Below are 25,663 nucleotides of genomic sequence, written 5' to 3'. Positions count from 1 at the left end.
GGGCCCAGATCTACAGAAGAGATCATACATAGATTCTTTAGAGATTCATGCTATATAATGACTCTTTGTGAAATACATGTATCTAATGAAGTTAGTGTAGACACAAACCTTTTGTTTTAATAAAGGTTTTGTTTAAATGTTTTCGAAAATTTATAAAGGGATTTACACTTTTTTTCCGTTTCACATCTCAACATGTAAATGTCACATCCTTTATTTCATCGTAAGCCTGAAGAAATTTCCATATTTTGTCAACATGGAATATACAGTACACTTTAGCAGTAAGCGCTGATATGAATTAGGGAGAAATGTTGCAACCTGACGCCATTTTTTTCTTCATATACCATCTCAATGAAGGTCAGTCATTGCAAAAATGATGATAAGACATGAATCTGGAACTGAGAAACTTTTCCAATTTTGTTATAAAATACTTGAAAATTTTCTTGACTCTCCACAGACTTTGTACACAACCGATGAAGTGGCGTCAGGTTGCAACATTTTTTCTTATGAATTACACTGGTAAACATTTTGTAGATCTTCAAACCATACAAATTTACTTGGCATAAGAGTAACGCTTAGCAAAAAGGATTTACTAACCACAATGTTATATATGATATGCAAGGATTATCACAGCTTCTCTGCTGTTTCGGACTTAGCATGAATATGTGCTAAGCAGTTAAGTTTTCCTTACACATTTCTGTGAAATTGAGCCCAGGTAAGCACTAAGCATACTCCCTGCTTTCTGCTTACGGTCTAAGAAATATTTCATGCTTAGCAGCATCGTGGTATCGGCCCCTGCCACACTTCTATTAACAGTACCCCTCAGCATCCACCCATTCTTCTACACTGGCCTTGAAAAAATATTGTCAATTTACAAAAAGTGTTAAGTTCAACAGTGTACAATGTACATATGCATCTACATGAGTTTTATAGCACATTTGCTAAAGATCAAACGATTCACAAAAAAAATGTGAATGAAAAATATTCGGTATCCTTTCCCTTGCTTCCGTTGAAAACGGTTATTTTTTTTATGCATAAAGTAACTACATGTACAGTGAAATCTCGAGCTACACATGTACAGGATGCGCACACACATTCCAACCCTTTTGATTTTTTTTGATGTACTCTCAAGGAAGCAAACGCATTCGTTGCTATTTTTATCGGCACGGAACATCTTCATATCCTGAATCAGGGACATCTGCGCGGTATGCACGTGTACTGAAAAGTCGGTGGGTACATTTTAGATCTGAAACCTAAACACTGTGCTAAGTTTGATGCTGAATTCATGGAATAAAAGTACAAGTTGAAATCAATCAGAGTTATCATTTTGTGCCAATGGAGCTGGAATGAACGGGAAATTAAAAAAAAACCCAAATTCTTGATCAAATCCCATTTCTGGTCATAAATCTTTCCGAGCTCTTTCCGATAATTTTCCTGTTGAAATTCCTTGATTTCAACTGTAGAATTATGCCTTTCAGTTACATGATAAAGACGATAAAGATGACAAAAACGACAATGTATATCACAGAAGCCGTAGAATAGTCTCACACAAGTTTCACAAATTTAAGTCCACCAATCACGTGACGGGTAGCATCCCTTGCAACCAATCAGAAGCCGCTTGGTCTTGAATGCCACGTTTGACAGCTGTCGTCTTCTCCAGTGACTCTGAATTCAGGTCTGCACTTCCCCAAGTTGTCAAGAATTTCATTCCAGAGTCTGGATTTCACTGGAGACCGTGCCTCTTCTTCAAAAAGACGATTCGTAGTCAGAAAATCATCCAGGCTGGCTGGCTGGCAGTTGCGAAGACTTTTGCCTTTTCCATCTCCTGAAATCACGATGCCTCCTGATACTCCATGTGATCTAGCAACATTCTCCATATTGACTGGTATCCACCTGACTGGTTTCCATGTTCCCTTTTTGTCCCATGTGAGGAGACGTCACGTAAATTGAGCAAATTCTCCAAACTTTGGCGTCTGTTCTTCATTCCTCTGCGACTGAATTCAACTTGATCACTGGAAGTTCCCACTTCCAAAATTTTGTGAGCGTCATAAAAGAAAATAGAATGAGGGCTACACATTTTTTTTTCCGAACAGAGGGCACTATTTGGCCGATTTTGCCTCGCCTCCTCTCTGTACACACGCTTTTTATTGATGGCTGCGTGACATCACTTTCATACACAGTCGGTGACCTCCAATTTTAAGACCACAAAACAAATTTACTCTCAAACAAAATATGTTTTTAAGTTTTACAGTGCTTTATAAGTCCTTCCCGTTCTCTGCTCAGGGAAAACTCTACCGCCCAGTTCATGATGACGCATCCTTCAAGTGCTCAACCACAGGCAACAGCTTCCCAAAAAGTTTAGATTAGCCTTGTGGGTGAAGAATGTTTATGTGTGTCTCTTAATTGCTGGCAGGTGGAGTCTGGGGATTCCCTTCAACGCGAGGATCAGTGAGCTCGGGAGAACCTTTGGGAACAAAGGGAGAGAAAAAGCAAAAATGTGAAAGGAAAGCACAGGTTTTTTTTCTCTATGAATGTTAACATACATGTACATGTATTTGACCGACTTGCAAGAAAATTTTGCTGTAGCACATTCATAGGTTAAGGTTCCTCTGCTTCTTGGGTTAGGCCCAAAAAAAAAAGTCTCCGGTTTCTGGTATGGAGCCTGCCCAAAAAGTGGTGCAGCGACGCGGCTTTTTTTTTTTTACCTGTTTTTTTTGCTTCAAATGTCGGCTGATGACTGCAAATGGTGCCCGACTAAACTTAGTGCAAATATTATGGGAGACCAGAGAGGCCACATAAAGCTTATTCTCGATCATAACCCCATCTAAAAACACGTTAAAATTGTGCAGCAGCAGGATTCCAGTCAAACCACAGAGTTTGGCGGTTTTGAGACATCATCTTTCATTGAAAAAAAACCTTTTTCATTTTGCCGACGCGCATGGCTACGGCGACGCGCGCGCATACCAGAAACCGGAGACTTTTTTTTTGTGGCCTTATCACAGAATTTCTTTTCTAGCACTGTTAGCGCAGCCATGAAAGTTGATGTTGTACCAGGGAGTTGAGCAATTTAACACTGGGTTTTCCGTCCCAAGATATAATAATGTCTTTGAAGGGCTCCGATCTAAGAAGGGCTAAAAGCATCCCTGAACTTACTTCTGTCTGTGAGAGCCGAGTTTGACTGAGACACGGAATCATCGCTGTCGCCCGATCCGACGGGAACCGCTGAGGCCTTACTCGTCTGTTTGCCGTCGCGGCTGTCATCGTCTTCATCTTTGGCTTCTGTCTCCTCCTCCCCCTCTTCAGTCTTGACCCCGCCCACCTCGGAAGCTTTCTCGGCTTGCTGTTGCTCGGCGTACTTCAGCTCCTGCACCCGGTACTCGATGGCACGGTAGATTTGTTCTGCGTCTTTCGGGGAGGCCTGTTCGAGAATGTGAGAAGGGGTGCGTCAACAGGATTTTTTCAGGGGCCGGCTTGGATAACATTCAAAACTGTGACGTATTCCTTAAATATTTGTGTCAGTTGAATGTTGTTTTGTTTTACGGGAAAGTCTGATTTTACCATGGGGTGTTACAAAGCATTGTCTCATCTAACGCCCCGTCCGCCTGTCCAGGCAAAGTACCTGCGCTGCTACGTATTTCACTTTTGCTGCGGTAGAAATGGAGCACCAGCCACCAGACAAGTTTGCACCACGCATTCACGTGTGTACAACGCGCTGCATGATTAGCACTTCATGTGACATGCATATGTTGGGTGCGGTCAGTGGATCTGCGCTACCAGTCGATCGTGCCACCATCCGTTGATCGCGCTTATACGTTGGTCAATTATCTTTTCTTTCATTCATGGATCTGGAGGGGTTTATTTTCAAGGGAAGTAAAAAGTACAAAATCGACCATGCAAACTCATATCTTCCCGATGAAATGATCATGTTGATTGCGCAAAACGTAGGCCATATATATATATTGATATCGCTTTTCATTTCTCTTGGGACAGGACATGCACTTTTTGCCCGGGCTAGGGTAGGATGGGCACTTTTTGAAATCCTACATGAGACCCTGCTGCTAAGGAGAATCTTTTTTTGGTTTTTTGGTGGGGGTGGGGGTATGGGATGGGGAAAGAGGGAGGGGTTGCTTTTTCTTAACAAAACATATTGTGGACACATCTTAGAAAAGGATCCAGACAACTTACCGAGACCAGGAACACTTTGATAGTATCACTCTCCCCGTCCCTGGCTGACAGACGTATATTCTTAGGGGAAGCCTTCTCTATCGTCATCCCACTCCATATCTTGGTGTTCAGGACCACTCGTAGACTACCCTGCGTGCGCATCACTGGGGATCAAATACAGAGACATGTTTCATTGAACATAAAATAGCTATTGATACTTGAACTAAATTTCACATAATTTATGTTAACCCTAACCCTCCAGGGTATTTTGGCTAGAAACCCTGCCAAATGTAGCAACATGCAACACTTTATATTTAAGTGACAAGCCTGCCCAGTGCAGCAAGATCCATCAGGCCAAAAGTCTCAAGGCCAAGCTGCCTCAGAGTCTGTGGTCAAAGAACGCAGCAGGATACAACTGAGGCATTGTTCAATGGGACTAACTCTCACTGTTTCATAACTGGCTGTTAATACCGGTCTTGACAGCTGAACGCATTGAATCTACTCTTATAGAATCAGCTACTACAGAGAGTTGTATCCTCCTCAATGTGGACTGACAAATTCCATTTCGGGGTTCGGGGCCGATTGCTTCATCCTGGTGCAGAGTTGCCCAAGCCTCATTCAGCAACACCAATATGCAATGTTCCCAACATGCAATTCTTTCTTTGAAGTCTTACAATTCAATACCACGGCTATCAAGGCCTACCTAGTCTGGACTGGAGAGAGGACTGTTCTGAAGACGATGGCACCAGGTCGTTGAGTCGTAGCAAACCCCGGCCGCGCTCGTGCCAGGTGTGCTTCACAGGTTCAAAGACAAAGAGTTTACACTGGGCCTGACGGAAGAAAACACATAAGGCGATATTAAGACTCACAAAATTGCTCAGACAAAAGCGCTACGGGGGAGTAATACACGCAAAGAAATTCCTTCACTAACTTTGCATGCACTTACAGTAGGGTAATTCAGTGTTATGAATTTAAAGGAGGAATGTTCGCGACAGAGCCAATTAAAGGGAATGTACAACCTTGCTTTTGCTGCAATTTTCACAAATAAATGGATTTGGAGGATAAGTATGTTATAGAAAATATTGTTAAACTGACTTAATTCACGTTTTGGGCTTGTAGATGCTGGAAAAACCAAGAAAACCAATCATATTCTTGTAGTCTGGTTCCCTGACCCCACTTAAGATGAAACGGAACAATTAATACACTTTGGGGAATTTTAAGGTCAGAGAATAAGTCTAGCAAGCTTGAACCCCTTCACAGGTGTGTAATCAATTGCAAAAAAAAGTCAGAATAACTAAATATGAAAAAGTAGGAACAGTTTTTGAAAAAAGCCAGTTTTCTCCAGCGCTGGTCGGCCGACCAGCGTTGGAAAAATACACTTTTTCTCGAAAATGACAGCACACCAGGAGCCACGGTTTTAAAAGATGCTTTAGACTGTCATTCCCTAACAATTCAGTAAGGTATTACGTGATAATTTGATCATACCGTTCTTTCATGTTTGCAAATGTTGTATCTTCCCTTTAACCATGATATCTAATTAACAATTCTTTTCAACGACTGTTTCGTCAAAAAAGCAGTAAAAACAAACATGAAACAGCCATCCCATTGGTATTTTGATGCACCTTGCTAAAGATGCATTTAGTGAAATCGGTCTTAGGACGTGTCTTAGCGAGGATCGATCTTAGAGCAGGGAATCGTCGTAAATCCTAAGATGAGATGGCCCCTGGAGTCTGTCAATGGACTAAAATAATGAAACTAGAATATTGGACGAAGCTGCGAGTGAGTTTGTAAGTCGAATACAAGACATGATTGTGCATGTCCCGTGACCCTGGAAAACCCCTGACCTCACACTGACCTGGAAGACGTTCTCCTCATCTTCCTCCCCTGTCCTGCTGTCCACCTTGGCAAACGTCACCTCTGAGTTCTTCTTGGCTTGCTCGTAGGCGCTGGCACTCTCCAGTAGCGACTTGTTGGTTGGCTCTGGAAAATCACACACAAATCAAATTGATTGTTTTTTTGTTCTTTATTTTTAATTTGGGTTTTGCCTTTGTTGATTTAAAGATATGAGCTATCTTTTTTTTTTTTTTGCAGGGAGATATATTCAAATTTTTTTTTGGATATATGTGACCTGTTCTGTCAAAAGCAGACGCTTCTGGGCAGAGGTTGGAATTGAGATAGGGCCAAAAAACGCTGTGGGGGTGATTTTTATCGATTTTCAAATTTTTGCATATTTGTAATCCTGAACATGTCTAAAATATATTATAAAAGTTTGAAACCCTAATTTGAACTCTACATATACTATTTTTGATGATTTTGATAAGGTATATCAGTTTAAAGAAATAACTGTTTTGTGACGTTCGTGGCCATTTTCTCCGTTTTCTACTTTTCGACACAATGAACTTCAAAATAGCATAACTCTGCCCAGGAATGACCGGTTTCAAAAATGAAACCACCTATTAAAAGGAAAAAGAACATATGTTAACAATATGTAAAAATATCATTTTCGACCTTATGCCCAGAAAAGTCTGATTTTGACAGAACAGGTCACATATTGCTGTCATTTTTAAGAATACAACCAGCGAATGAAAAAAAAAACATGGATTAACACAAACAAAGAGGCTGTGAACTACCACTTTTATTAAAAAAAAATAACATACCTTGTGATCTTCCTGGTGAATCACCATCAGTTGAAACATCCTGTACAATGAATCAGAATCCAAATAACTATTACTCAGTACAAGGGTTTTAAACAGCACACAACATTAAGGCCAGCAGCTGGATTCGAAATTGAGTGTATAATGTGTATAATGTGTATAATGTGTATAATTCCAAACTTTCCAGATATTCTCATGTTAAGGGTTGTGTTTTGTCAATTAACCCTAACTCCCTAGCGTGATTTGCTATAGGAACCATACCCATTCTGGCAAATTCCACCACCATCATGGGAAACTGCAATCACATATTTTTGACTTTGATTCTGGAGGTGTGCCAACCCAATGTTTAAGAATGTTAATTTAGGGGTACTGTACCCATCCTGACAGATTCCAACAAAACATGCCATTGGGGTTTGATGGGTTGAGTTCTGTTAGGGTTAAAGGGATATTAGAGATCAGATATATCCAACCGGCAGGTAACCGCCAGTTCCCAGTGTTTTCCAGTGTCTGAGCATTTTGAAAAGGATGAGCCTAAGTCATGAATATTTACACGCAAGAGGTCATCCAGCGAAGGTCATCCCCGTAGACAGTTGAAGGATTTTCGAGTGCCAAAGGCTGGCAGGATTAATGGTTTATTATTAGCAAATGACTCCTACCTTGGCAGACAATGTGGGACTGAGCTCTGTACCAAACTGGGCCGGAGGGCCTGATGGGGACTCCTCTGTCAGCTGTGAACCCTGTGTTGTCAGACAAGAAGGGGTTTACAAGGGTTAACACAAATAGGCAACTTGTCTTCATTAAGCCCTTACTCCCTAGCATGATTTACTAGGAACCATACCTATCCTGGCAAATTCCAACACCATATGGGAAACAGCACACACATATTTCTGACTTTTTAATCTGGAGGTGTGCCAACACAATGCAAAAGACTGTCAGTTTAGGGATACTACACCTATCCTGACAGATTCCAACAAAACGTGCCGTTGGGGTTTGATGGGCTGGGGGAGGTTAGGGCTAATAGTTGGTACTCCACTATGGAAATAGGAACCGAGTCATTCCATAAATTTGGGGTCCAATTTTGGAAAACAATGTTGCAACCTGACGCCACTTTTTTCTTGATATATCATCTCAATGAAGGTCATTCATTGCAAAAATGACATGAATGATAAGACATGAATCTGGGACTGAGAAACATTTCCAATGTTGCTAGGAAATACTTAGAAAACTTTCTTGACTCTCCATAGATTTTGTACACAATCACAGAAGTGGCGTCAGGTTGCAACATTTTTTTCCCCAATGTATTTTTCAAGTCCCTGTTACATCTGACATGTTGTAAATTCAGAACGCATTCTTTAATGCCTTCTACATGTATCACCTAGAGTGATTATGTAAAGTCTGGACACGTTGTAGATAGCAAGTACTCCAGGACACTACACATTTCATGACACTACACGTTTCTGCAGTTCACAAGCATTCAGGACTTCACTGTCCGCTCTTCTACAGGCATACAGGATCATTTGCATTTATCCCAAAAATATTACCCAATTATTATCAAAACGCTTTTTACTTGGATTAAAAATCGTATCGGTACTAAACACCCCGTGAAATTATTCCATCTGGCTTGCTGTAATTTAGACAAAATCAGAATGGACATGGATGTAATCGTGTTTCATGATCAAAAGGTTGTGCAGGGTTTTTCAGTATTTTCTTGTAAAGTGTATCATCCACTGAGCTGAAACGTTTGAACATTTGTCTTTGGATTTTGAATGGTGTTACTATTGGAAACGAACAAAAATGCCAGGGCTCGAATTTCATGAAAAAAAGCACTAGACAGCAGGTCTAGTAACTGAAGAATCTTACTGGACCTGAACTATTTTTACAAGACCTGTGTCATAAATAAGAAAAAACAACATTTTGCACTGTGACAGGAATACAACAAAATGCTACATGTACATGTATGTACGAGTCGCCCGTTTCGTGTGTGCACTTGGCTAGTTCCCTGGAAAATTAGTCTAATTCTCTTGCAGCGGGCACAGCAGTCCTTCATTTAAAGAAAATCCAGGAGAGCTATAAATCGCTATCCTAAAATCTTTGAGGAGATTTTAAGGAGAGCGATTTTCTCTCCTTAAAATCCATGGATAAACGACAGTAAACATTGTTTTTGTTTTGTTTTAAATATCAGAATTTATTCAAGGGGCTGCATTATTATTAGTTTTTGCATAATAATATGCTCTAGTGGCGTAACTTCTTTCGTTTTTGTAACTGTAAGACAAGGTAAAATTTATATAAAAAATAACTAAATGGAGATTAACCCAACAGTCCTGAATCCTCCGATTTCAATACGATTTTACACACCCCCTAGGGAGTTAAAAGGTTTGAATTCTGCTTACGCTTTCATTTTTTAATACAGTTGTCAGTTGGTTCATCACTTCATTATTCTTGGAAAATGGAGTTAATAAACGGATAAAGCAACTGAATATTTGTTTTCAGATTTGTTAAAATTATATGAAAATGTTCAGCCTGAACTTTTTCCATTGCACTACGAAAGCTATACAAAAAGGGCCTCAAAAATGACGAAAACTTGCCTTAAGTGTTAACGAAAATATCTGCCGTCGATAATCTTAAAAATAATGGAAAATGCAGGCCATTTATACCATATGCACAATGCTAGTTAGGACGAGAAACTGGCAAACAATGACTGAACTTTGCTTGGTACGAGCGTGCGATGATGCACTGTGTGTTGTGGACCGGCAATGGGCCGGCAATGAGCTACGTTTTACGGTATGTGATTTCGGTGAAACTCGCTGCATCGTTTCACTTCATATACCAGTACTATTTCCTCGAAATAAATTCATGAACACGGGAAATACATACACAGACAAGAGAGATCAAGTTCTGTGAATATAAGCTTGCAAAGATCGTCTTTCTCCATCAATGTTTTCTTGGCATTTTTACGATGTCTATTCCGCGCCGTCCGGCCTGCATTCAACTGTACTGCAGTGTGCATGCACCGCGCACGACTATTGCATTGACTGGTTACCGCATTTCCATCATGCCTTCTTTGGCCCTTAGTGTGCGGCGCAGCGGGAACCAGTCACTGCTGCAATAGCACGTACGGGCCCACGTGTTTTCATACATCAAGCAGCTCTGTATGTATGAACGTACGTATTTCTGCAACTGGCATGACTTGCGCGTTGGCCAGGCAGCTTCGTTGCGTTTCGGCACGGCACAGACAGTTTTTTGGCCGGTAATTTTAATCAATCAAGTAATAATATGAACTCAAAGCACGCTATTAAGCAGACCTCAACTGCTAGTTTATTTGGGGGTCATTTTGTTTATATAGTGCAAGAAAAAAACACTAGACAGCCGGACTAGTGCAGTCAAACACTGCACTAGACCGACGCTAAAATCACTAGACACGGTCCACGGTCCAGTGGATATTTCGAGCCCTGAATGCACGAAAACCAAATGATCTACAAGTAATATGCCTATAAAGCTGAATTCTGCAAGTAGTATTTCATCATGATTCTGTATCAAATATTTTCACAAGAGTAATGGTAGTTTTGTTAGATAATACTGACCTTTACTCTTTCGCCCATTTTCTGACCGAAGACAAATGAGTTGCCAGAGTTAGACAGACCCTTGTTGCCAGAGTTAGACAGACCCTTTGGACTCTCTGTACCTTCTTCTTTACTGCTGCTGAAAAAAAAAAACACAGAGTGACATCCACATAATGAAATTTTAGACGTCCGGGTGCAAGACTAGTATGAGAAGTAGGTAAAGTGTGTGTTTGTCCAGAATGTGTTTGCCTTCGTGCATGCAGTACACTAACACTGCCACTTACACTGACCTAGAATCTAAAGGGCCCATGCAGTGCCCAAGACAATCTAAGCTCCCTGGGGAGCATACAGCTCGATGCTGCCATTTCAGCGCAAAGCAGCTAGAATCAACAACCACCACCTCTGCCCTCACAGGTACCCATCTACTCCTGGGTGGACAGAAGCAATGAGTGACAAAGTGCCTTGCCCAAGGGCACACACCATAACCCGCAGACCACAATTTCAATGCGCCAGACCACAAGGCCAAGGCACTATACATCTCCCTACGTACTCCATACATACCTTCCAGGCTACCATTTGATTTGCTACTCAGGCCATAATCAAAATGATTCAAATCTCTCAAGCCACCAACCTGCTGTCGACTTTGGCAAACTGCAGGAAGTAGTTCTCATTGGTGGTGCCGTTGTGGTCTTGGGTCTTGGCAAAGCCCACGTTGGCGTTGGAGAAGTTGCCGAACACGCCGAAACCCGTGTCCCTGTTGGTCTCGCTGGAGGACAGCTTGATGAAGAAATTCGTCTTAGGTTTGCCATTGGGAGCGGCGCTGGCCTCCGCGCCGCTCTCCTTCTTCGGGGGCGGGTCCGTGGCTTCTGTGGAGGCGGAGGATGAGGACACCTCAACTGAGCCGTCTTCTGGATTCCGTTGTCTCCCATCTGAGAAATAAAGACGAAAAGGGTCAAAGTACACGCATTTGCAAATGCTTGCCATTTTTTTTTTTTATTTCAGATTTTGGACTTTCGCACTGTATTCTCATCCAGTGCCACTCTTAAATGTTAACATTTGCTCGTTGAATCTTATTTTTTGAAAGCCAATATGCCAAAACTCCTCCACATGGCGTGCATTATATTTTCACTGGATGGTGCAATGAACACAGACATGCTCTTTGAATGGGTTGTAGTGCATTGGAGGTTGCAGTGCAGCGAACAGACTTCAGCTTGGTGGGGCCCAATTTCATGGCACTGCTAAACTTGAAATTTTGCCTAGGCCAAAAAAACAAACAAACTGTGTGTACATACGTGTACATACATGTACAATGTACCTGGATTTTTACAGCCAAATTGCCGCCTCAAACTTTTCATTGCCACATTTGGTCAAAACCGTAAACAACTTACATTTTGAAGGAAACAAGTTAATTAAAAACAATAGACCTTTATCATGCTGCAACCATTTCAGTCATGTTCCCTGTATCCAATAACAGTACTGAATGATAATGTTTTTGTGCAAAAAGGAACCAGACTATTTTCCCTTTCAGCCTAGCTTTGGTTACGTTGATTAGAATGGGAAAAATCAAGATGGCCGCAACGTGATAATGTCTATTAATCAGGTTCAGTAAACAGACTACTGTCAAAGATAACCTAAAGTTAGCAAATGAAAGATGAACAAGCATAAAGAAGTTACACAATCAAATTCCTACCTACCTACCTAGTTAATTTTTAAGGCGTTAATTTGGGGGAAATGTTGTTGTTGGGTCCACCCTTGGGGTCCCTCATAACATGCTGGTACCCCCTCCCCACCCCCCCCCCCCCCCCCCACCCCACGGAAAATATCCTGGCTACGGCACTGCCTCTGACGTCAAATTTTGTGTGAAGTGTCAAACATTAATTGTTTTTATCAAAGTCCAGAAACAGAAAACTAAAACCAATCTGTGAAACAAGATTTCTGCTGGTATTTATCAATGGCCTAATTACCTCTAAATATTTACTATTTTAAATGGGAAAAAAACAAAGAATGTTAAGGCATATATTAGGCATTATGTGAATTTTGATGCAAGCACTTTATAAAAGAAATGGAGGCCTGGCGCATTGGTAGATGACCTCAAACTTTGCACTTAGTTTGCAAACGAACATCAATTCATCAGAATTATAACAGCAAGCATGTCAGCATTCAAGATAGCCAAAAACAACAGATGGAAAAAAAAATAACAAAATGATTTATGATCGGATTCCAAGCCATCCACCAAAAGAAATCATTGCCAGTCTTTAGCTCTTTATGGTATTCTTTCATGCAATACTTTTGGGTTTAAGCTTATAAATAATTATTAATAAAAAAAAAAATGAGATCACAGAAACAAAACAAGAGAAATTAACACTATCATGAAATGTTCAAGGTTGCCTTCAAGCATGGACAAGATTCATTTTTTTTTTAGCATGCTGAGGATATCACATCCATGCATTAGCAGCAAGGACAAAGATTCTTTGGAGATGTGATGGCTAATGTAGGTCCAAATACAGGGTGAGTAAAAAAAAAAAACCCAAATGTTGGGACCATTGTTTTAGGGAAGTTCTGCATGTAGCATTTTCAAAATCTAGGATATGAAAGCCCAATTCATAAGCTTTCTTTTAGTACAAGAATCATTCAAATCACTTATGTACTTTTCAAGTTACGGAATTTTAAACACAACCACCGTTTTAAGCTTCTGTCCACGGATCGCAAAAAAAGTTCAGTGTTCTTTGAGCAAAACAAAAACAAATCACATAGGGATGTGTGTGAATTGTTTTCGTTCTGCTGAAAGAACACACACCTTTTTGGTGATCCGTGGACAGAACCTTAAAACGGTGGTTGTGTTTAAAATTCCGTAACTTGAAAAGTACATGAGTGATTTGAATGATTCCTGTACTGAAAGAAAGCTTATGAATAGGGATTTCATATACTAGATTTTGAAAGTGCTACATGCAGAACTTCAATAAAAAAATAGTCCCGACATTTGGGTTTCGTTTTTTTTTACTCACCCTGTACACATTCAAGCTGTCAAACAGGAAGATCATTTTTACACATTGCAGTTGCTTAACTTCACCTTTAAAAAATGCTTTTAGTACAAAATTGCTTCACTTTTATAATTAAGGGGCTCGTCTATTCTTCAACTAAGTTCAAGTATAAAGAGGCAAACTGAATTGTCAACAATTGTAGTTCCACTATTATTTAACATTCACCCACCAAATTCACTTCACTCTAACATTTTTTTTGTAATATGTGAACGACCATTCACACTGTGAAAACAACATGTCACAAAGAGCGAGAGAACTTCAATTTGCAGGTGTGATTTTGCGATTTGCTTGGCAAAATGAGAACGCGTTTTACAGGGAAGGGAATATCAAGGTGACATCAAGTTAAGCCTTGAAGTGACTACTGAAAAGTTGTGGTCCTTCAAAGACAGTAAGGGCTCCGTGCACAAGTACCCCCTCAATGTTCATAAAGGGAAAGTGCGGGGAGACAACGGGACTGAACACTGGAATCCATCGCCGAAGACGCCCGATGCTCAGGCATGTCAGGTGAAGACGTCATGGGTAAGCCATGGGTAAGCCATGCGTACTTCATGCCATACGCATCCGAGGCACGCGATACAGGCCCGCGATGCCATACAAACATGCAATGTGTTTCTCCTCTACTGTTCGTGCACAGAGTACATAGGCTACAACTTGCTTTTTAATAAGAGAATTTTTTGTTATAAAGTGAAGTATCAAACTGACACGTTTGACTTATTCAAAGCAATATCAGCTGACCTGTATTGCCTTTTGTTTCTGGTTGATGTGGACATTATGTACAGCTTTTCTTTTCTTTTTGAGGGGGCGTTGAGAAAGTAAAGTCTTCTTTTCTCCTTTTATGCCTAATGAAATATGGAATGAGCGTGTTTTTAGATGAGTAGTTATTTCTTGCTTAACGTCACAGTTACTTAAGTACAAAAATAATCAAATGTTATTCATAATGTTGTGCATCAATTTCTTGTTGGGAAAATACGGAAAACATCCTTTTTTTTAATGATGGCAACTGAAAAGCACAAAAAGCATGTTGGAAAAAATAAAATTAAAAAAAAGCGTGGCATGAGGATGCACATGCTTTAAACTGCAACTTTCGCGGCTTTTCTGGGATTTTTTTTTTTCAGGCAAGGCACACTTTTCCCTTACCTTTCCCTTTCCAATGGCATTTAGTAAAAGAAGAGGAGAAATGATGTGAGGAAGCTTTCGTTTTGAAGGCTCCTCCAGTGGCGACTGAAAGGAAAAGAGGGCGAGAAATGTTCAGGCTCTACCCTCGAAAAATCAAGTCACTGTCCGTCTGCCACAGTCGGCTGTCGATCTCACAAACGCTCAGAAAACCGTACCCACAATTCCTTGTGCATTCTGCATGCAATCAATTAACCCTAACATTTCTAAATCCTTCAAAATCCTCTTTGCAAAATGGGTGATTTTGCAGGATTGAGGCTATATGGCAAAAGTGTGTGGCTGATCTTGGAGGATGCACTGTGTCAAGGTCTTGGGTTGGATCTTGTGTTGTTTATGCTCAGCCGTGCATAAATTTAGGCCTAGATTACACTTGAAATCCTCCGCACTGCTCCAGGATGTCACTGGCTCTGCCTCAACACATAAACAGTGATTGTCGGAGGATTTTGCAGGACTGAGGCAGTGGTCATCCCTCCAAGGACCACATTCAAGAAAACAACGGAGGATTTTGCAGGATTGAGGCCGTATGCAATTTTTACATGGAGGTAGTTGGAGCATTTTGCAGGATTGAGGTTGCTTCCCAACAAAAACGCCTACGGAGTTAGGGTTAATGGTTGATATGCAACTGCGCTTTGTTGTTTTGCCTTTTCTAGATCTTTGTTAATCATGTTCTGAAGTGAAAGGTCAGTATCTGTTTCTGGCTGGCGATGCTACAAATGTGGCAGAAACTACTTAACCCTAGCCCTGACCCTACCAGACGCAACAAGGTGCATCAGGTGTAAAAGTCTGTGGAACCTTGCTGCATTGAGCCATCAACACCAGTCAATAAAAGGCCAATTCTGAAACAATGAGAGCTAGTCCCACTTAGCAATGCCACAGTCATATCCTTCTGCAGTTGGCGACCAGGGACTCTTGAGGCAGTGTGGCCTTGTGATTTTTGACCTGATGTACAAAAACGTATCTTGCAGGCTTGTCATTTTGACAAGTGTTGCATGTTGCTGCGTTCAGCAGGGTTTCTAGCTAAAATACCCTAGGGGATTAGGGTTATAAAGTTAGTATGATACCAAGACTAAAGAATGCAAGATCTATCACATTTTCCAAGGACTACAATGCATATGCTGCAGAACATACATGTAGTGGCAGACACAAAACAACATACAACCAAAATCCCCAAACAGCTGAATTTTTCAGCACTGCACTGCATGTAGTACAAATGTACAAGCCCCAACCGCCCTGAATCCATCAAAATCCATACCCCTGTTTTGGAGAATTTTGGCAGATTCAGGATACCTCCATATTGAAAATTTGGGAATTTTAATGGATTGAGGATTGTAAGCCTAGTGCTACTGCAGGATTTTGATGGATTCAGGACATACTGAGCAGTCGCCAACTCCAACAATTTTTGGCATGACATAATCGGTGGATTCTGGCGGATTCAGGATACGTTCTAGTAAAGATACCCAGGGGTTAGGGTTAATACACCGTTTTGAAAAAAAAAAGAGTTAAAACGTTTCCTTGTTTGAATATGAAAAACACGCTGCGCAATGGACCCGTCCCGCCCGTAGCACAGTCAAATTCGTACTGCAGTAGCTGGGTCAAATTTGGTCCAGAGCTGTAATCGTGTCAATCACTAGTCAATTCACAAGTGACCTAGTCCCCAGTCAACTCACACGCTATTTAAATGAACTGCAACAAAGGCATTCCTTAAGCCCGGTTCATACTTCATGCAAAAGCGAGTGCGAAGCGAATTTGACGTCATAAAACATTCGTTGCGAAATTCACCCGAATACTTGCCACGACGTCACAAATTCGCGTTCGCTTTCGCAGAGAGTATGAACCGGGCTTCAGTCATTGTTCCATACCTTGTTACTTCTGACCTGACTGGTGAAATAAGCCTCTGTACTGATGACGTCACACTTTGTTTACATGTGCACTTTCCTATGGAGCCAGTGGGGGCCCACGGTCCACTGAGCACCATAGGAAAGCACACACGTAAACAAAGTGTGACGTCATCAGTACAGAGGCTTATTGACATGTGATTGACATGATTACAACTCTGTTTTGGTCACAAACACAATGTGAGAAATGTAGGCTTTGTCCAAATTACTTGGCTACTGCTTCACATTACACACAGGTCTATGGGAAGTGGTGGCAGCCGCTACCATAGACACATGTGTAATTTCAAGCCACAGCCAGGTAATTCGGACACAGCCGTTCACAAACCGAAGGTGGGCGGGGCTTATGGTCAAATCCGGACTGGTCCATTGATAAAGGGGAACTGAGAATGGATGGGCCTAGGTTAAAGGGGGGGGGGGGTAGAGGAGTTGTGGTTTGTTTTTACCTGCAGCGAGGGTAGCCCAGTGTGGTGATGAGTGGCAGAGCGGAGAGGGGCGTAGTAAGGGCTTGGCAGAGCTGGCCCCGTCCCCATCAGCACCTGCTGAGAAAACAACAGATTCCAAGCTTAATGTATTTTTATAGTTCCCTGCGGCGATGGGCAGTTGAGTTCCCCTGGTTGTTTTCAGAGCCTAGCAAGCTCACAAAAGAGATTTCTTGTCACATGGTACACCTTTAAAGTTACTCTTAGTGCTTATTTCGTCAGTCATCAAATTTACCTATTGTTGGTTATCCTCAATTGGTTTATCAATTAAGGAGTCAGGTTGGCGTAGAGGTACTTTCCTCGCCTTCCACCGCTGTGACCCGGGTTCGAATCCCACTTGAACCAACATGTGGATTGGGTTTTCAGTCCCTACCTGGTTCCGTGGGTTTTCTCCAGAATATTCTTCGGGGGTTTTCCTACCACATCTAAAACTGTAATATTTTCTCATTGTCTTCTTCCTCTTCCAATTGAGTGTTAACTTCATAATTGAAGACTACAGCATTGTCTTCTCTCGACAGGTTTCTTCAGGTTTGCGATCTACAGTGTCTAGGGAGCTTTTGAGGAATCCTTTGTTTCATTATACCAGAAATAGTTATAATAAATATTATTAATAATAACAAACAGATCTGCCTTGTAAGCAGAATGGACCTTCTCAAGTCTGTAATTATTGAAACTGAATGTGGGGAAGAACCAGCATGCCTCATTAGAATGGAATTATTGTCAGACTACATGTAATTCAAAAACTAAACGTGAGCCTATTTTTTTTCGGTAGGTATCTTGTTCAAAAGTAAAAATGTAAATGACTTTTGTATTGCTAGAAAAATAACAATTTAGGAAAGGAATCTATTTCTGGGGATGCAAGTCAAAAATAGCTGGGGAAAATCCACTCTGATATATTTTTAGTCAAGAATCAACCCTGATTAAATTCATACTCTGGGGTACAATACCGAAACTTACTTGAAGTTTTGGGTGCTGGCTTGGCCTTACCATGGACCAATGTAGGTGGATTCAACTTGAAACCAGACTTTGCTTCTTCTGTAAATAAAAAATAAATCGAAGAAAAAAAGTGTTGATACCGATGGAAGACCATGTGCAAGACAGTGTTGAATACATGCACATAATGTAGTTTCAGGATCACTTTTATCATAATTGCTAGATAAAAATGCTCATTACCTTTGTCCGTTTTTGCATCCTTTGCAGATCCTGAAGCGGAAAACCAAACAAGTCAGCAATTGGTTAAAACCGAAAATAACATGAAAATAAGTCAAATCAACCTACGTGTACGTAGCGCTTTTATTACTTTTGCCCAAGTTTGGACAATGCGAATTGTCTGAGGCCGTCTTCCCACGTTGGAATAACAAGTATGAATAAAGTTACATTCACAAACACAGTCTGTATGTGTAGCCCTTTAAAGGTGGTGTACAACGTTTGCTTTTGCGGGAATTTTCAGAGATGGATGGATTTGGGGTTAGTATTAAATACACTGATCTGTTAAAAGTTTTGTGTTCATAGATGCTGGAATAACCAAAAAAAAAATGCCGCTCTTGTAGACTGGTTCCCTGACCCAACTTCAAACAAAAGAGATCATGTTAGGGAATTATCAGGTCAGGGAACCAGACTAGCTGGTGGCTAACACCCGTTCATAAATGGGTAACAAATTGCAAACAAAGTGTGGACTAACAAAATTTGGGGCAGTATTTGAATAAAAAAGTAATTTTTTTTTCCAACGGATACAAAAATTCCACTTTTACAGTCAAGTAAAGGTATTCGTAATAATTAGGTACTTCCGTTTTTTGATGTTTGCAAAATGTTGAACATCACCTTTAACTAAACATGTAAATAATCAGATTTTGTCAAGAATCGTTTACCTTTTTGGCTACTCTGCAGCAGTCTGACTAGCCTTTAGTCAAGGCCCACGCGTCTTGATCCGGACACGTAACGCGCCCCGAACGCTGGCACATAAAAAGACTATCGCGCCGCTCGCTGGATAGTCTTTTTACGTGCCAGCGTTCGGGGCGCGTTACGTGTCCGGATCAAGACGCGTGGGCCTTGACTAAAGGCTACAGTCTGACCAACAAATAGACAAGCAATTTGCAAAGCTGGAAAGACGTTCTATGCAAAACACTGGTGAAATGTTTTTACAAAAATATCAAATAATAATTTCTGTCTCACCTGCAAACAAGATGGGTCTTTGTGCCAGGACAGACGAGTGAGCCTTGGGGAATTCACCTGGCTCATCTTTCTTCTGGTCGCTCTCATCTTCTGAAATAAAATGAAGAGCAACATCATAAACAATTATTTGGGGTGAACCAGTCAAAGGTTACAGAATGATTTTGAGAACTGCAATGGCCATTAATTTTTCGGTACCACCCAAAACTCCCTGAAAATTTGTGGAAAGCAGGGTTTTGATTTCGTTTAAAAAGTTCTGTACGTGTGCGCATTGACCGTTGCACGCAGCGGGTATTATTCCCATGAGCCAGTAGCTACAGAGTTGGATTCAAACATTTCGTGACGTGGTGGTTTGGAAGAGAGAAATGCATTTCCCACCAATTTTGTATTGAAATAGAAGTTCATTTTAACAGTAAATATAATGACAAGGATCTATATGTCAGTTATATAAAACAAATATTGAGTGGTTTATGAAAAGTGTGTAATGGAAGGAATATTATCGCTCGGTAAAATCTCACTTCCACTCTGAGCCACTCAATATTTGTACACTATTAACTCTTGGGGGGTTTACTCGGCGGAATAACACTGCCCCAAAAAATACCAGACCACTTGACTTGTATTGTCATTGAAATTCGAACCCCAGAAAGGGACATGGAATGCCAGGCAGTTTCATGCAATAATTGATGACAAAATAAAAAGCTTTGGCATCATCCAATTTTTCCCCCTACCTGTTTGCTCAGTAGTCTTCCTGTCAAGTTGTTCCTCAGCAGGTCTCTGTAAAAAACAAAATTACCAAAAATATTTAACAACAAAAAACAATAAGTAAACAAACTGTTCTTACATGTACCCAAATCTGTTCCAGTAGGGGTATTCTATGCTACTTTGCAAGTCAAGGAATTTGAGGTTCAACAAGTGGTACGCATGTTGCTAAAAATTCAAGGTGCTAGCTTTTTTTTTTACATGAGCAATTCACTCCAAAACACTTTCAACCACATGTCACACGGCATTTGGCTTCAGGCTAATGTATGTACATGTATGGACTACCTGTACATGTATACATGTAAGTACCCTTGAACAGTTACATGTACATGTACTTTGATGGTTTAAAGGGGCATTACGTCCTGGAATGCACCCCATTAGGCTACAAAATGCATTTTAAACGAAAATATGTTAATTGGAAAGAGCATTTAAAAGTAGGATATAAATGTCCACACAACCATTCTTTGAAAAAACGGGACGTTTTTTATGTTATTCTTGCGAGAACCTTGCGAGAACTAATTTCGGGGGTCAAAATTTTGACTCTCAAATATCGAAATGTTGAGCTCTAGTTGTGAATGCTGCCGCACAATGCATTGCATTCTGCCGACTTGCAAGAAAGGACATTTGTTTATTTATCTATTTTTGTTTTCTAGTTTATTCAAAGATTCAATCAACAAATAAGTAACAATATGAACAGTAAATTGTCTGCTCTATATGCACTACTGATTTTACACACACAAAAATAATATACTGTAAATCCATTAAAAAATTTAAAAATCCATTTGTTTATTGGTGCTGCGTGTATTACTTGTATGTGACACACACACACAACATGTGCCGTTCATTGAATGAACACGACTGGAAATACGTATGTATGTGCCACAAAATGTCAAACACGTCCGAGTAAACAACCAGGTTTTTTTGGTCTTTTCTTGGGTGACACAGGATAGTTTCCTTTCAACCAGATCTTTGAAAAAGTATAGTAAACAATCCAAAACATAAAATGATGATGCCATGAACATAATAATGCCATACGGATGGGGCCAACATGAAGATTTACATGTACAAGTAAGGGTTTTGTATGCATACAGGGTGAGTAAAAAAAACCAAAACCCAAATGTCGGGACTATTGTTTTATTGAAGTTCTGCATGTCAAAATCTAGAATATGAAAGCCCAATTCATAAGCTTTTTTTTAGTACAAAAAATCATTCAAATCACTCATGTTCTTTTCAAGTTTTAAGAATTTTAAACACAACCATCATTTTAAAGTTCTGTCCACGGATCATACACCACGGATCATACAAAAGGTGTGCGTTCTTTCAGATAAACAAAAACAATTCACGCACATCCCTATGTGATTTGTTTTCATTTTGCTCAAAGAACACTGAACTTTTTGTGATCCGTGGACAGAACCTTAAAACGTTGGTTGTTAAACTTAAAAAGTACATGAGTGATTTGAATGATGTTTGTACTAAAAGAAACCTTATGAATTGGGCTTTCATATCCTAGATTTTGAAAGCGCTACATGCAGAACTTCACTAAAACAATCGTCCCAACATTTGGGTTTCGTTTTTTTTACTCACCCTGTATTCATATCAAAACAAGTCTTCCAAAACAATTGCACACAAGCAGCATGTCGTGCACACGGAGCCAACGTGGGGAATGATGTTCACTCTATCACTACATGCTTGAATACTATGAAGCATCATCATGTCATTTTGTACGCTAAGACTTCAATGCTCACCTTCAGAACACGGCTTTCCATATTTTCACCAAACACAAAGGACGACGGACCTATGACCGCACCACTACCGGTACTTCCTGCACCGTTCCTACTGTCAATGCCTGGTGAGAATACAAGGAATTAATGAATTAAAGTCTATGGAATAAGTTTTTTTTTTTTTCATATTTTTCCTCTACTGAATAGCAATACATGTAGTTCAGACTTGACGGGTGGTGGACATATTGCCGACATTTTTTAAATCAGGTTAAATTTTCACCATCCTGTCACAACCACGAAGAGAATTGAGATGATTACAGAGTTGGATTGGTTCCAATGTTATTGTCAATGTCAACACTCAACACAGCTTGTACTATGTTAGATAAATTACATTACATGTAAAATGTAATGTACTTTAAATGTACTGTATGGTAAACAATTCTATCCTGAGGGTGCATGTACATGTACATGCGCATATACATGTATAATGTCGGATATTGGATACATGTATTTCAGATGGCTTGTGAACTTCATAATTTGTCTGGGAAAAAAACATATTTGTTGTCAAATTTTGTTAAACAAAATAATAAACAACATAAAAATATTGAAATTTTTGTTTATTAAAAACAAATTAAAAAAACAATATTATTTTTTTTTAAATAAATTAATTAATCATTACAAAATAAATAAAAAATAAATAAAAAAAAGTTCATGTAAAAAGTACAAAGTACAAAATGTAAAAAAAACAATAAACATTCAAAAAATAAATAACTAAATCTTCAAAGGATACTATGCAAATACATGTAGGGTTCAGTACAAAAATAAATTAATAGACGGAACTAATAATTTGTATCAAATTCGTCAAGACAAGCTTGTAATTGCCCAATTACTTGCCCAGGAGTCAATGTATGTGTTTACACCATGCTCACTCTACAAGGAACCATGTACGTACTCGAATGGCTACCCAATTCACAGCTATTAATAGTACCACTAATAGTTTCTTTATGGAATCAATCAATTTCCTGTTCCTTGGCAAAGGGCTGAAAAATACGAAAACACTGCTGACATACGGAATTTGTATGTTGTACATGGTACACCATGTACACGCTCACGTACATGTACATGTAAGCTGTATTAAATTAGGCCAACTCCCCCTCCCAAAAAGGAAGCAATCTATAAAAACCTATTTACAAAAGTCAGAAGATAAAAACTCTTTTACATGTTTTAAGGTTTTTTCTTTTCACCAACAAGGGTAAAAGTGTATAGGAGGACGCAACTTGCGCGTCACTTCCGGCCAGCGCAGCGAAAACATTTGGAGGTGAACGCACTATTGCCGTGCAAAGCTATGCGTTCAAGCGTTTGTTTTCACCTCGCATTGACCTGAGGTCACGCTACAGTGTGATGACCCGATCTGTCATGTAAAAGCAGTGATTTTGCAACAACCAACAACATACACATTTTGTAGCAGAAATCTTTTAGAAAGTTGTGCGTTCTAAGATTACAATCAACAATTTCTGTTGCAATTTTTTAACAGGGAATCCATTTTCCTGTACAAAAAATAGCAAGAAGACAGAACGAACATTAATGTTAACAGTACATGTACATATGTATGACTCATGCAAAAGAAGAAATTGAACAAAAAGTAGTTTGGGTATTTATCTTTCTCCCACACTGTAAGATCGTATTTAGCAGTATTCACAGAGTGTTCCAGAATGACTTTCAATCTTTTGATATTTATCTGCATAATTAGATTAAAGTTGCTTCCCCTTGCTCTTTAACAGATTCACTTTTTTCTTTCTCTAAATAAATGTTCAACTTGTACGTTTATGTTTTATTCAAGCCAAAAAGCTCTTCTTTTTTTTCGTTTTTGGGCTTCTGCAACCCGCTGATAAAAACAGTTTTTTATTTTGGGCATATTACAGATCCGCCTTTCGAGCAGACTTGCTCCCGGTCCGTACATTATCGATAATGATTGTGGGGCAGGAACCAGCCTATCCCGCGAGAAAAAAATACATGTGTATTTCAAACTTTTTATTATAGTTCAATAACTAAACATGGGCTGGTTTTTTTTTTGGGGGGGGGTCAATGCCTCATTCAAAAGGGAATTACTTTAGCATTGCTAGGAAAAAAACAATCGAGAAAGACAATCTTTTTCATGTGATGGAATTCAAAAATGCCACAGGAGACAACTCTGAGAATCTTTTCATATGAAAGAGGATTAGAATGCAGCTTCCTAATGACATATTTTTAATGTTTATTTGCTTTTTTCATAATAAAAATGTCAACCAAGATTCTAAAACGTGGCATGATAATACAAAAGTCAGCACACTTCATGTACATTCTTTCTCATATGGTACATGCATGTAACACAAACAGTGTGCAATAGAATTTGTGTAAAATTAGGAGGGTGTGACTCATTTGTCCCGCACCTGTTGTGTGAATGGGTTAAAACAAAGTTGAATCTTCAAAAAATTGACCTACATGTACATGATGTTGATGGAAATGTATATAGGCTAGATGATAGATCTTACACTTAAAAGGAATAAAAATGTCACATTTTTATTTCAATGTAGGCCTACAGATGCTGTTGAAAATGATAAAAACGTAGTGTTAATCTAGAAAAAAAAAAGTCACTGTAAAATGTAAAAAAAAAATTAAAAAAATTAGCCAACTGAAAAAATGGAGCTGGGTATCAAACTTGATAAATGCTGCAATCTTCCCTGGGTAAAGGGACCGCACACAAACCAGCACGCAACGATCTGTGCATCAGTCACAACAATGCACAACATTTTTCTATGTTGCCGTGTGGTCCTGTTGGAAGATGCATACGGGGAGATTTTCAAATGTTATTGATCGTAATCATAATTTTCATACGTCTCTTGATCAAGTCCCAAAAAAAATTATGAAAATTTCAGCAACTTAGACTGATTTTTCCAATATAAACATGTAGGGGCTCACCTCAGGGATTTTTCAAAAATGGAAAAAACAATATAGAAGAAACAGTATGACATGTATGAGTCAATGAATAGAAACAGTCAAAGTTTGGTAATCCTTACTTTTAGGACCCCGTTCCTATATAAGGACTCACCAAAACAGCTGACTAAATGACACTCAAAAGTGACATTCTAATATTTCTTGACACATTTTAACAGTTGGCAATGACACCTTCTTGAATATCAGGTTTTAATTTTGTGGAAAGAGGGCAGGACTTTGATTTACGAGGGATTAAAGACGATGATGACAAACAGAAAAAAGGCCTAGCTGCCTAGGCCTATATTAAAAAGCAAGAGATGGCGAACTGCAAAAAAAGGTAGGAAAGTCACATTTTCTTTGAAAGTGCTTCCAAAATTACAACTAACATGAGTTTATCTGAAGAAAAAAGACTGCTTTAGCCTGCAAAAGTCACCTTGGTACTGGACAGTCATCTGCAAAAGTCAGTTTTGAACAGAACTCGTAAAAATATAGAGGTGTCCTATTATTAAGATTACCCAAAGTTTTATCCCTAAAATTGTAGCTCATTGACATGATTGAGGCTCAATTCTTTCACATGTATAAACAAATGACCATAGGCTAACACAATCATTAACAAACCATCAGTGAATTTGTGAGTGTTTGGAAAACAACATGTTCCACTTCAACACATGGGATCATAAACATGATAAAGTCATGTCAAATGAAATGTCAACTGAATCTGCTCATTCGATATTCCATCATGATTTTTGTCCATTCAAAACAATGAAAAGCAATCTCACCGTTCTGACCGCCTGCACTCACTTCAGTCTCATCTTTAGACAAATCTGACGAAAAACCAACAAGACAATAGAAATTTCATACCAACAACTAATAAAGCAAACATGGTTGACTATTAAAATTCCATATTAAGAGTGGTATTTTTATGAATTTCGTCTGGAAATTTCCACTTACCTGACACTGTTTTTTGGACGTGCGCCATTTTTCTATTTTCTATTTTTGCCGAAAGTGCAACCTTGTTATCAGAGGCAAAGTTTGTGACGTCTGTGCACAGAGTAATTGCGAAGGGTTGAGTACGAGG

At 39.5% G+C, this 25,663-nt stretch overlaps 1 protein-coding gene across 6 annotated transcripts; it reads right to left on the bottom strand.

Moving 5' to 3' along the window:
* Positions 1–1,009: 1,009 nt before the first annotated feature.
* LOC119723155 (ran-binding protein 3-like) lies at positions 1,010–25,648 on the bottom strand. Of its 6 annotated transcripts, none has more exons than XM_038193711.1 (18): positions 25,537–25,648; positions 25,365–25,409; positions 21,637–21,737; positions 19,861–19,906; positions 19,136–19,222; positions 18,137–18,166; positions 17,921–17,998; positions 16,928–17,023; positions 14,554–14,637; positions 11,007–11,304; positions 10,397–10,514; positions 7,472–7,552; positions 6,819–6,858; positions 6,017–6,141; positions 4,865–4,991; positions 4,183–4,325; positions 3,151–3,415; positions 1,010–2,461 (listed from the first exon to the last, which is right to left on the bottom strand). In XM_038193711.1, exons 1-18 carry the CDS (start codon positions 25,562–25,564, stop codon positions 2,397–2,399), a joined length of 1,857 nt encoding a protein of 618 aa, XP_038049639.1. In that variant the 5' UTR covers positions 25,565–25,648; the 3' UTR covers positions 1,010–2,396. The 6 variants fall into 6 exon arrangements, with proteins under 6 accessions (XP_038049639.1, XP_038049634.1, XP_038049636.1 ...); XM_038193706.1 differs by having other exon boundaries at positions 19,136–19,225; positions 25,537–25,647; XM_038193708.1 differs by having other exon boundaries at positions 10,397–10,511; positions 19,136–19,225; positions 25,537–25,647.
* Positions 25,649–25,663: the final 15 nt, after the last annotated feature.

Source organism: Patiria miniata, unplaced genomic scaffold, assembly GCF_015706575.1.
Source record: "Patiria miniata isolate m_02_andy unplaced genomic scaffold, ASM1570657v1 HiC_scaffold_16, whole genome shotgun sequence".
In the NCBI taxonomy this organism is placed as follows: Eukaryota; Metazoa; Echinodermata; class Asteroidea; order Valvatida; family Asterinidae; genus Patiria; species Patiria miniata.
The sequence above is the reverse complement of the archived record's forward strand: the minus strand, read 5'-3'. Positions and strand labels throughout refer to the sequence as shown.

Bases quoted from the DNA above. Each gene is read 5' to 3' on its own strand.
- LOC119723155 (XM_038193706.1), bottom strand. From the start codon at position 25,564: ATGGCGCACGTCCAAAAAACAGTGTCAG. The intron at 4,326-4,864 runs GTAGGCCTTGAT...TTTGATCCCCAG, and splicing joins CTCTCTCCAGTCCAGACTAG to TGATGCGCACGCAGGGTAGT. The intron at 2,462-3,150 runs GTAAGTTCAGGG...TTGTTCCCAAAG, and splicing joins CTCGGCTCTCACAGACAGAA to GTTCTCCCGAGCTCACTGAT.